The sequence below is a fragment of the Maylandia zebra genome, linkage group LG23, assembly GCF_041146795.1.
Source record: "Maylandia zebra isolate NMK-2024a linkage group LG23, Mzebra_GT3a, whole genome shotgun sequence".
In the NCBI taxonomy this organism is placed as follows: Eukaryota; Metazoa; Chordata; class Actinopteri; order Cichliformes; family Cichlidae; genus Maylandia; species Maylandia zebra.
In genome coordinates, this window is record NC_135188.1 from 41,603,614 (window position 1) to 41,615,920 (window position 12,307).

Consider the following 12,307-nt stretch of genomic DNA (forward strand, 5'->3'; position numbering starts at 1 on the left):
CTTGCTCTTCCCCTTCCTTGTCGCCGTCGTTCTCCACCTCCACCTCCTTCACCACGTCCTCCTCCTCCTCCACCTCTCCCTCCTCCTCCACCACCTTCCTGTTGTCCTAGACCACCTCCACCTCCACCTCCTTCACCACGTCCTCCTCCTCCTCCACCACCTTCCTGTTGTCCTAGACCACCTCCTCCTCCTCCTCTTTCACCACGTCCTCTTCCTCCACCACGTCCTCCTCTTTCACCACGTCCTCCTCTTTCACCACGTCCTCCTCTTTCACCATGTCCTCTTCCTCCACCACGTCCTCCTCCTTCAACACATCCTCTTTCTCCACCACGTCCTCTTCCTTTGCATCTCTTTGGATCCATTGTTTCAAACCTGAATGAGCTGACTTTGGCCCTTTTATCTATCCATCGAAGGTTCTGATTGGTGTGTGATAAATTTTGACTCCTAGTGTTTCCACCTGGTTAATTGTGTGCTAATTGAGCTCAAGCTATGCTGACTTAAGTTAACATTATTGAATGCTAGTGCTTTCTAAATGACTACATGGTGTAAGCACTGAAAAATGTAGGGATTTGTGTGTAGAGTTTTGCAGTAACAGTTCACCAAATTTGACTCATGTGTCAAAGCAGGGAATAGTGTTTATAGTTCAGGGAAATGGGTGAGCTTTTTGAAAAATAGCGTTACGGTTTTGAAATTTTAGTTTAAAAGCCTGGTTATAGTGTTTAAGCAATCGAGAAAAACTGTAAACCTCGTGTCTGCCTCTGTTAGTTGCTGGTTCGTCGGCTTTATTCCGTATTTGTTCCTCCGTCTTCCTGGTGATTCTCCCTGCAAGGTACCCTCGTTTGTGTTCTGGCTTTGTGTTAAATTTTAGTTTTCCCAATTTAGAGTATTTTCTGTTCTGTTCCTCTCCCTCTTTCCTGTTGTGCTTTATTTCACCTTTTGTTAAAGCTCACTCACTACTTAGCAGTCCGCATCTTGGGTCCTTATCTCCATTCCACACGTCTGCTACGCCAGGCGTGACACAAAGAGTTGGCTCTAAGAGCCATTTCGTTCGCAACCGACACATCACTAATGTATTGAGTTTTGCTTCCCCTTGTAGTGATGGGATTTCCAGCTCTTTTTAGAGAACCGGCTCTTTCGGTTCGGCTCACTGAAAAGAGCCGGCTCTTTCGGCTCCGAACCGGCTCTTTAGGTTGTTTTGTTGCTTTAATTAATTTATTATTAACAAAATAAAATTATGCACAAAAGGAATTAGTAATGTAAAAAAAGTGGTTTTATTTATATAAGTTTATATATAAATATATGCGGTGGCCCCTAGAGACAAAGCATGTACAAACTCCAAAAAGCACGAACCAACTCCAAAACACATTTCTTGCGTCAACTGAACTTCCAAAACAGAGCTACCTAGATCACTTAAATTACACAATTGAAAGCATATGTGTATTATTTGTGTATTTATACACAAGCACTAATATATATTCAAATAATTTAAAAAAAAATGTTCATTTACCTGTTACTACCACACACCAAATCCGGTCATTGGTACTTGCTGGCTTGTGTAGCCACTAGGTAACAAAAGCTCAACACTGCGCCTAGCATCCGGGAGCACTTGTGTTGTGTTTTGTACGTGTTTTGGAATTTTTACGTGTTTTTCAGTTTTTACGCGTTTTGGAGTTTGAACGTGCTTTGTTTCTAGGGGCCACCGTAAATATACTTTCATTTATTCACTCCACATAAAATGTAATAAATAAATCATATAATACAAAAACCAACTATTCACATTTCAACTTTTAACTATTTAAATGTTCATCTTTTTCCTTTTAAACAAATTTAAAGTGAAACAGCACAAAACACTGCAAACCACAACACAATTAAATATAAATTAAAATATGAAAACAAAAAGAAGATGCACATTCTCTGTCATATGGGCCTGAGTGAATAAACTTTCTGTATCCTTTATTATCTGCAACTGAAAATAGTTGTCTAATGTGATGTTGTCCCTGGCTCTCTTTCTCTCTGTCTCTCCCTCCTGCTCTGTTCCTGTGTTTCCGCCCCTCCCCCCTCTGCCCAGCGCAAAGCACAAGGCTCGCATGCAGAGTGAAGTGGAAAAAAGTGCGAGAGAGGGTAAGATAAGGAGCTGGCTTGCGTCGTTCACGTCAAAGAACCGGCCATTTCGTTCGCGACCGACACATCACTAATGTATTGAGTTTTGCTTCCCCTTGGTCTCATCACTTTTGATTACTCCCAGCTGTGCTCTCCTCCTGTGCCTCATTTCCCTCGTTCCCCCTCTGTGTACTAAAGCCCTGTGTTTTCCTGCTTGGTGTCACTTCTTCCGCAGTTGCTGTGTAAGCGCCTTGTTTTATAGCCACGTCATGTTATGTCTCGCCTAGCCATTCGTGGTTTAGCGCAAGATTCTTAGTTCTCATTTCATGTTTGTTTCCTTTTTACTGTTCATGGCAGGACTCACGGCCGACCCAAAGAAGTGTGTGGATGGACAGGAGGAGGTACAGTATTTGTTGTACCACTTGGGCAGCAGGCAGGTGCATCCGCAGATGAATAAAACGACAGCCATCCCATCCTGCCCACGTCCCAAGATGAAAAAAAGGTGAGACGATTCCATCTATGAATGTATCTTTTTAGCTTTTGACCTTGTTTTTTTTTTTTTTTTAGCAAAATTAGGATTTACTGTGTTAACCCACATATTCACAGGGTAAAGTCTCACAATGATTTATTTGAGTTACACAGCAGGTTAGATGCATATATCTATCAATCTTCCTAGAATTAATGTTTTGAATATACAGTAAATAACACAAAAATAAACACCCTGAAGTTTATTTGGATTCTATTTGCAAGACAAAAAAGTGAAATAAAATAAGAATGAGACAAAAATCAGTATGCTAAAGTTTTTGATGAAATTTACATTTTGTGTGACTGTGATTGTAACAATGGAAAAGCAAAATCACCCAAAGAATAACTGAAACTACTGACATTTTTTTTATTTTCTATCTATTTTAAGTCATTCAGGTAGTCCTCTCCATAGTCAATGATCTTTTTCAGTACACTCAGTATCAGTGAATCCACATCGTTCTCCGTCTCAATCTCTGTGTGGTAGTTCTTCACGAGGAAGATGCAGTTCAGTGGAATACCCAGGTTCATGCTCACTGTTTCCATCTAAGTTTAAACAAAATTACATTTTAAGAAAACTGAATCTGTATTGTTGCACTAGTGACATAATTATAAATTACTTCTTGAATTATTTGTATTGATTCCAGCTGAGGTTTCTGTACAAATATACTACAACTGAATTACAGATGTTACATTCATGTGTAAACTGTCTACAAATGCATGAAAGTTACTTCTTTGAACATACCAGCTTATTCATGTGCTTGCTCTTGTAGGCGTTCTTTATGTCTTTTTTGACTTCAGGACAGGCTTCATCAATTTTAGTGATGAGAGCTATTTGTGGGATCCCTGCCAATACAGAAACCAATGCAATCATTTTATGTCATGTTTTTATAGCATCTAAATTGGTGACATCATACATGCTCTTAGAACAACATCTGCTCTCACCTTTGTCATGAGCTGCTGCTCTGACACCTTTCATCTTTGTCACAATTTCAGCATCGATCATGCTCACTGTGTCAGCACGAAGGACTAAAACCAGAATGTGGGCTTTGTCATCTAAAGTGGAGGAGCTTCTGTAGTTAGGATCCGTTTTAGGCAATGGAGATGTGGGATTGAACTGGTAAAAAGAAAAATCACTAAAACCTTTTGCATGATACAGTTTGTGTACAAGCATCTGAATGAAGATGCCATACCCTGTAACCTTCATTTACATGCCCACTCATGGTGAGTTTGATGTCTTCTACATGAATTCCTCCCTTAGCGCCCTTCTCAAGGCCCATGGTGTCAGTGAAGACAAAAGGATAAAAAGTTTCTGGATTTCCTTTCTGAATTTTATATGTTTTGTGCTGTAAATAAAAAATTTGGTGTTGTTATATTAGCGCCACATACTAAAGACTCTAAACAGCTTTCATTTGCATAATAATTTATACACTAGTTGTACTATTTTTTTAATCTTTTTATAGTTAGCTTTATAGTCTACAAAGCAGTTACCACTGCAGTGCGTTCCTGTAGTCCTAGAAAATCTTGTAGGAAAGGTTTTTTTTCATGCAAGCCTCTAACAGCAACTGTCTTTAGAGGAGATGCCTCCTCATACTTACTGCAATGGTGAAACTATCTCTAGAGATTGCGTCTGCCGAAGCTCGAATTGCGATTTTGCCTCTTAAAACACTGTCGACAGAGTTGATGAAGCTGGACTTTCCAGCACCTGGTGGTCCATAAAGCAGGATTCTGAGATGCTGGACATCTTTGTGAGGCTTGTAATCTCTGACAAGCTGCAGGTCTCGCTCTCTTTCACTGTTCATTAGGAAATTACAATAGCAGTTAGTTTGTTACTTACAATTTACACAACAGTGTTATGAACAAACGCAAAATAACACAAACAAACAAAACACTTGAGGGCTGTACTACCAAGCCAGACTGAAAATGGTCAGGTTTGCATTGGCTCGCTTGATAATACCTAAAAACAGAGTCACAAAAAATTAGCATCATGATGGTGGTTATTATTGATAACTCAGGCATCTTTGCACATGTCATTGGCCTGATTTAATTCAATTGAATTCAGTTTTATTTATATAGCGCCAAATCACAACAACAGCCGCCTCAAGGCCCTTTATATTAGAGGAAAATGTGATGGTGATAAATTAAGATTATAAGAAGTATAACAGCAAGAGGCAAGTGAGAAACAACTGCAGAAAATGATTAATCTTAAATCTCTAATTTAATACATTTATTTTAGCATTCAGTGCACATTCAGAACTATGATATTTTGCTAATGAGACAGCTGCACAGTGGAGTTTTGAATCTTTCTATTGATACATTTATATATTATATAATCTGGTCTGACATTGACATCTAATAACAATCATGTATAAATAACACAAGTCACATTGAACTTGTAAAACACAAAGAAGGAACCACAGCCTTAATACTCACGTCCATGGGATGTTCCTTTCTTCTTTCTGTAAAACTGTAAAGTGAACATTGTGTGAATCACAACAGAAGGGAATTGTTTAAATTAATTTTTCATTATTATGTGTCTGTTTTATCTTAATGCTTAAACAATTTTATATTATTTCTTACGAGGAGGTGAAGGAGGAGGTGGAATAGTACCTGCAATTAAAATATGACATGTTCATGTCAACATGCTAGTAACACTTTTCCATATTCAGTGTCAGTTTTATTTTTTATTCCAATATATGAAATTACATCTTAGCAGTGATGGGAATAACGGCGTTACAAGTAACAGCGTTACTAACGGCGTTACTTTTTTCAGTAACGAATAATCTAACTAATTACTTCCTATCGTTACAACGCAGTTACCGTTACTAACAAGAAAATGCGGTCCGTTACTATTTTTCAACAAACAGACGGTTGAAGCTGTCTTCAGCTTACTGCATCTTATATCATTCGCACATAAGAGGCTATAAGTAATCTGGGCGCTACAGCTTTAAGCAGCTGCGCGCTCCCGCAGGCGGTAATCACTTTCTGCCCGACGATCACTTTCTAACACCTGGAGCTAAGGGGGCAAAACAATCGCATGAGTGCTGCTGTTTGACTCAGAAAGAATAAAGTAGTCGTGGTAAGCCAATCTCTCCGATGCTGGATCATTGCGTGGCTTCACGTTAGTCTCTTGACCAGTTCTTAGTTTGAGTCTCCTGCATTATTGTGTGTCTGACAGCTGCCTCTCTCTTATGTCCCCAGGAGTAGCGGGAGACAAGAGGGCAGCGAGCACGGGGTGCTCATCACAGAGAAGCGGAGACAGGAGCACTAACACTGGGAAGAGGACACGTCACGGGAGTCGGGAGAGCACGGGATTTATTGTCATGTTTTTCCATCACTGTAGATAAACGCACTGTTCATACACAGAGCACCGCGCCTGGGTCCTCATTCCCCATATCCCCAGACCGTGACAAAACCAGAGTCATGATAAACAATATATACGCGGCGTTTTTTTTCCGAGTACTTTCCTCAAGTTTACTGTCTAAGGACAGCGCTAGCAAGCACTCTCTGCTTATGACCAAAAAATAAAAAAACAAAAAACAGCCCTTTCGTGTTGGTGGAAAAATGTACCATGTTGACCAATCAAAAAATGTTATGGCAACATGACATTTGGTTAATTAGAAAGAGGGGGTTATTTTAGGAGTGGTGGCGAGAGAGAGAGCAGAAAAAGAGAGAGCAAGTTTTGAGATGTGAGAGATTTGTGATGTTTGGAGTGTGTAGTTAATTTTTTTGTGTTGTGTGTCAGAACAATGAGGTGACTGCTGTCTCCAGGTATCAGGCTGTGATGTTCTCCTTTATAGTGGACAGAAACTGTTTTTTTGGAATGGTACAAACAATTTGTGTAGCATCTTATTGAATGCAGAACAGCTGATTGTTCTGTAAATAGTTTGAAATGGTTGTTTAAAAAAGGGTAAAAGGTAAATGGATGCAAATAACTTTGATTGCAAAACTTGTGCATATGATTTTAAAACTGGCAATTTATATTTGCATTTAAAGTTATGAAATATGATTCAATAAACATGTTTGTGGTTGTTACAGTAAAAACCTTTTCTACTTGGAATTTATATTTTTTGTCTGATTTTAGATCTATTGTGTTAATACAGTTTGTCAAAATGAGAACATAACTGTAAATTCAGACACGCGAGGTTGTGCTGAAAAGGATGATACCAAACAAGGCAAAGTAATTTTTTAACAGTGAAATGTTGAGGTAAAATCAAAAGTAGTGAAAAATGGCCAATTATAACTTGGACCCCAGAGGGTTAAAACTTTTTTAGTAACTTGCCCAACTGCATTTTACCATTTGCCTCATTCAGATCAAAAGTACATGATGTGTGTGTGTTCGTTTCTGTCTCTCTTCCCTGTCTACGAAGCTGTGTTATATACAGGTTTTTGATACGGGCGACACGGGCGGTTGCCCGGGGCAGCATCGTGGTGGGGGCGGCATCACGGGCATCGGCAAAAAAAAAAAAAAAAAAATACTAGTACTCATGCTGCCCCGACGTCATGCCAGCGCATAGTGGGGATGGCATAGGCACCGATCGGTTTTCTATCGCCCATTCGCTGGGAGTAAGGGCGCCCTCCGTTTGCGAGGTGCGCCCTCTCCGGGGGATTCTCTGGCTGGCTGGAGCAGCATCTAATAACCAACTCGCAAAATAAAACAAAATTAAAACAAACCAACAAACACGAAAACACCAGACATTATGATACAGACTTATAATTTGCACCGATGTTCTTTCGAAATTCTATACGCGAAAAGTGAGCGCGAGAGCCCTCGGTGCGCCTGCTCGCTGCTGAAGTCAAAGTAAACGTTATTGTCATCTCCGCTACATACAGTCCAGTATATAGAGAGACGAGACGACGAGGCTCCAGTTACAGCAGTGCAAGTAAACAAACTATAAATATAAGAAGAGTAAGAAAATAAATATACACTTTAGGACTCGGGGTAAAGGGATCAATAACAATTTAAAATTTATAATTTACAGTTTGAGTTTACACACACAACCCATCGAAAGGGGAGTGGGGCCAACTGCTTCTAAATAGAGCAGATTTCATTCATAACGTTGTAAATCCAAGCCCATTATGTATTCATGATTTGAATCCCAGAAATAAACCCTAGACAAAGCAAATCTGTGAACTAAGGTGTAGGTCTGTTAGGTTATGTTGTGGTGATCCTCGGGTTGGGGGATGGGTGTTCATACTGGAATGCAAAATTAAAACCAAGATGGACAAGAAAAGTTCAAAGCCATCAGGTCCTCAGTTTAGAAAAAAGAGAAAAGAAGAGGAGGAGAAACGAGCAAAAGATACAGGTAAGCAGATGTGTCATTGGATAATGGCAGGTCATCCTGAAACAATCAGACTCAGAATACTTTATTAATCCCTAAGGAAATAACTTGAGTTACAGTTGCTCCAAGAAGAAATGGTAAAAATAGTAACAGTAACAGACTAAACTCCAAACAATACATTATGTTACAGATTTTACACATTTAAGAAATAGAACTAATATATACAGATTTACGAATAAATTCTTTACAAATCCTACCATGTGAATTCATGGATTTTTTTTTCACATTCTGTCTCTCACGGTTGAAGTGTACCTCTGGTGCAAATTACTGACCTCTGTCATCATTTTGGGGGGGGAACTTGCACAATCGGTGGCTGACTAAATACTTTTTTGCCCCACTGTATCAAGGTTTAACAGAGGTGATTATAAATAAATATCAAGAAAATTAGTGAGAATATTCCAGAAAAGAGCATGTGTTCAGCACAATATTAATTAGTCATTGTCAGTTCTTTATTTGTCCTGTTCTCATTGTATGGCGAATTATGATGGCTGTTTGGTAGCCGTTTGCATAGTATGCATACTCTCTCTCTTCATGTATGTGTGTGTTTCTCTGGTGAAATTCAGTATGGTTCCAGCAAGTTTTATGTTAATGTACAATCCATAATGTATGTGTGGGTGTGTAGGTGGGGGGAGGGGGTGAGCGCCAGAGGGAGTGTTCGCCCAGGCCGCCAAACAGGCTAGGACCGCCACTGCTTTATGGTAAACACGGCGCGCACTTCCGTAAAAACGGCAATTTACAAATAAAGTTGATATTTTAGCAACTTTTATGAACACCACTCAAAAAGCTACTTGGTAAGTCAAGTCAAGCAGGTTTGATTTGTATAAACCAATAATATGCCAAACAGCCCAAAGAGCTTTACATGCTGGAAAACATAGTGAGAGGAAATGATAAAAATGACATTTATGAACTTATTAAAGCAGAGCTACAAACAAACAACCAAAATATCAAAGCTATTTAATCCATAAAATGTCACATTAAAAACGATATTAGCTTACCCATAACATAGTTATATAATCTCTTCATGTTTCTTTGTACCAACCACCTGTGAATAAAACAAATGGTAAATGGATTGATTCTTACATAGCACTTTTCTACTCCCGGAGTACTCAAAGCGCTGTATATAACACGTTTCATTCACCCAAGCACTTCTAAACACAAGTGCAAACTAAACTACATTCACACTCCGATGAAGGCAACTTGGGGTTAGTATCTTGCCCAAGGATACTTGGCTGTCGGAGGGGCGCTTTACTGAGCTTCCTGTTCCTGGAAAAGTAATACGTTTTGAAGATCTCAAAAGGCTCATATAAGTTAGGTCCTTTAACTTTCAGTGGCTGTTGAAAGGACTAAGTTGTGGTATACCGATGGTCAGAAATTCCATTATAATTTTAGTATTACTTTAACACAAAGTCAGGGGTGACCCAGGAGCAGTGCCTTGAGTCACCCTGCGACTCTTCAAAATGCCACGTCAAGTTAAAACCATTGTGTCTGTGTATCTATATAGATAGATACTTAGGATATTGGACTATATGCCTATATATGCATTAATATAAATTTAATCATACTTTTCCAACAGTATTGAAATGATAACACATGTTAGCATACCTGAATATCCAATTGTGCTCTGAAGATATTGGTTCTCTGGTGTTTCCTGCACTGATGCGGACTGAGTATGACTTTTCTTGTATAAGCATTCTTTCAGTTTCATTTGGGTCATGTGACTTCTATGAATTTCCCCCTAAATAGTCCACACTAGGCGATTTTAACTTCTTTGTTTATATGTGTCATGCACTTGTATTTCTTAGAGTGGAATTATTGATTCAAAAGTGGCTTCTTAGATACATGGTAATTAATGACTAATGCTATAATAATTACCACAGTGTATACGATGCCTGGTTCTAGATGTAAGTTTTGAACTATTGGAAGTGAAAGAAAAAAGTATCTGAGCATGAGCTTTTTTTTTATAGTTCAGCCAACTCGCTCTACATGTATTCTACAGTATCTCCATGTGCTAACAAAACCATGGAGTTTAACTGTATGTTTGAACCAAAAGTGCAAACGTGGTTGTCACTGAGGAGCTAAAGATTGGGTATGTGGGATTAAAAGTGAATACTGCCAGGAACTAATACAGCAAGCTCAAAGTTCTGAACTTGATTGATTGATTGATTGATTGAATCTTTATTTTGAACATGTTGAAAAAGTATAAAAAAAAATAGAATTAAAAGAGACAAATGAACAAAGCAAACAAAAGGAAAACGAGCAACCACAACTCCAAATAACGTCCATGTTCAAAAAGGAGCAGGAAGAAGCATAAGATTATTTAATCCCACCCCTTTTCCACTATCTAGTATCAATAGACTACAGAAATACCTCCTTGCAATTACATTATATGTTATGTGTAATTTTTTATTTATTTATTTATTTTTTAAAATATATACACATATATGTTTCTATCTATCCATACATACGTATATACACACATACGCACATATACACATTTTCACAACTTAAATTAAGTATTACTTAAAATAATACAAATATTCAATTTATAAATAAAAAACAGTTAGAAATTGCAGCAATAAAATGTAAAATTAACTGACATTTACAAAAAATGCCAGAGCAAAATTACAGACCAGCAAAGTCAACATCATCAGACTTATATCCAGGGCCAGATCTGAACAAATTTTCCACAGCTTCACCTCCACCCTACTCTGACCGTGAAAAACAAGCTTCAAGAGCAACCAACCTATCCCAGGCCAAACCACAAATTGCTGGAGCAACTGCATCATCTCTGTCTCCTCAAATCACCAGATTGGGAAAAGAGTTTAACCTCGGAATGCGTGAGCACTATAACCTGTAAAAATAACTTCACCACATTAAGGTGGCAATCCCCTCAGGGGAAAACTGAAAAATAAAGCAACAAAAAATAAAATAAAATATTCCTCATCAGATTATAACGATTAAAAACATTTACCTTAATTGGATTACCTATATCAAATATATTCGAACAGAACAATAACATTTGTCACTATTGCCAATATTAGAAAAACTAAAAAGGGTAGAGCAAGTTATAAAAAAAAGTCAGTTCACCAAGTAGTAGAATTAAAAAAAATAAAATAAAGAATAAAATAAAATATCCATCCAGGTCTTTACAACAAACAACATAAAGTGTGTCTTAACTGGATAGCCTAATTCTCAAATAAATTTGCAAAATAAAGTAAGAATAAAAAAAGATCTTAATATAAGCCAGTATTTACAAAACTATAAAGGGTTGGCATTTATTGGAAAAAAAATCCCACAATTCACCATGTTTTTTTCCTACAATTCTCAAAGTAATTTGTAGAACACCGATTTAGAGAGCAGATAAAGAACAGAACATTTGTCTTGTTTTATGACTGTTTATTTTACAAGAAACTGAACTCTGTGGTTGCAACTAAACAGCTCCACTCTTCCTTCACCTCAATCCGCTCTACAACAACAGTCTCCTGTTTCCCTTTCCAAAACCTCCTACATATTCATCCATATCCAAGTTATTTGTTCTTTCTCTTATGTAACATGGTGTGACAATAGGGGGTTAGGACCTGTGACAAAGTGGAGAATAAACTCTCACATGATGTTGAAGACACACCAATCACCAGGGCTGTTACACACAATTTATGCAACTCAGGAAAAGCTTCTTGTACTCCTGTAGGACTTTACACACAGTGGACAGGTCTGTTTCCTTTGATCATTGTTTGAGCAGCATCTGTTTTGCCACAAGAACTTCATTTTTCAGATTTACAACATCTGCTACAGTGTCAGCCATCACAGCCAGAGGGTGCAACAGGGTGGGGTCTAGAAATGTGCTAGATTTGGGTGCAAGACTAGATATGGCTCTCATCAGGTCATTATTCTTGTGTGAAAATCTAGTTTCCATTTCTGAAATGGCCCTGTCAAGGATGTTGAGCAGGGATCTTTTCAGAGACTGATGGGGAGAAATGGTAAGTTCACCAGAGTATGTTTGGCCCAAAGTTCAGAGCACAACACTTTGATCCAGGTGTTTGCTCACTGTTTTCCTTCTCTTTGTTGGATGTGACTCATCCTCATCAGGAGAAGACACTCCCCAGCAGTCATCCTCACGGAAAAACCTCACGTTTTTTCTAGGAGTCAGGTGCTGCACTAACAGCCTCAGAAACATTGCACAGACCAACTGACTGAGAGGTCATATTTTTTCCTGACCTCTCCAGCCACTGTTTGGATAATTTCATTTCGGACGTCCTTATCCAAAATTGTGTATTTTGCTTTTTTTTTGGGATACCCTTAGTAGTGCTTGCCAGCTCCTCATCCTTCTCTAAGGTATATTCCAT

At 38.4% G+C, this 12,307-nt stretch overlaps 1 protein-coding gene across 1 annotated transcript; it reads right to left on the reverse strand.

The window, feature by feature from the left end:
* Window positions 1-2,696: 2,696 nt before the first annotated feature.
* On the reverse strand, window positions 2,697-9,619 carry LOC101486779 (interferon-induced protein 44). The gene is made up of 9 exons (XM_004573629.5): window positions 9,567-9,619; window positions 8,960-9,006; window positions 5,203-5,232; window positions 5,056-5,089; window positions 4,221-4,416; window positions 3,816-3,968; window positions 3,568-3,739; window positions 3,368-3,468; window positions 2,697-3,168 (listed from the first exon to the last, which is right to left on the reverse strand). Exons 2-9 carry the CDS (start codon window positions 8,985-8,987, stop codon window positions 3,004-3,006), a joined length of 879 nt encoding a protein of 292 aa, XP_004573686.4. The 5' UTR covers window positions 8,988-9,006; window positions 9,567-9,619; the 3' UTR covers window positions 2,697-3,003.
* Between the last annotated feature and the right edge of the window lie 2,688 nt (window positions 9,620-12,307).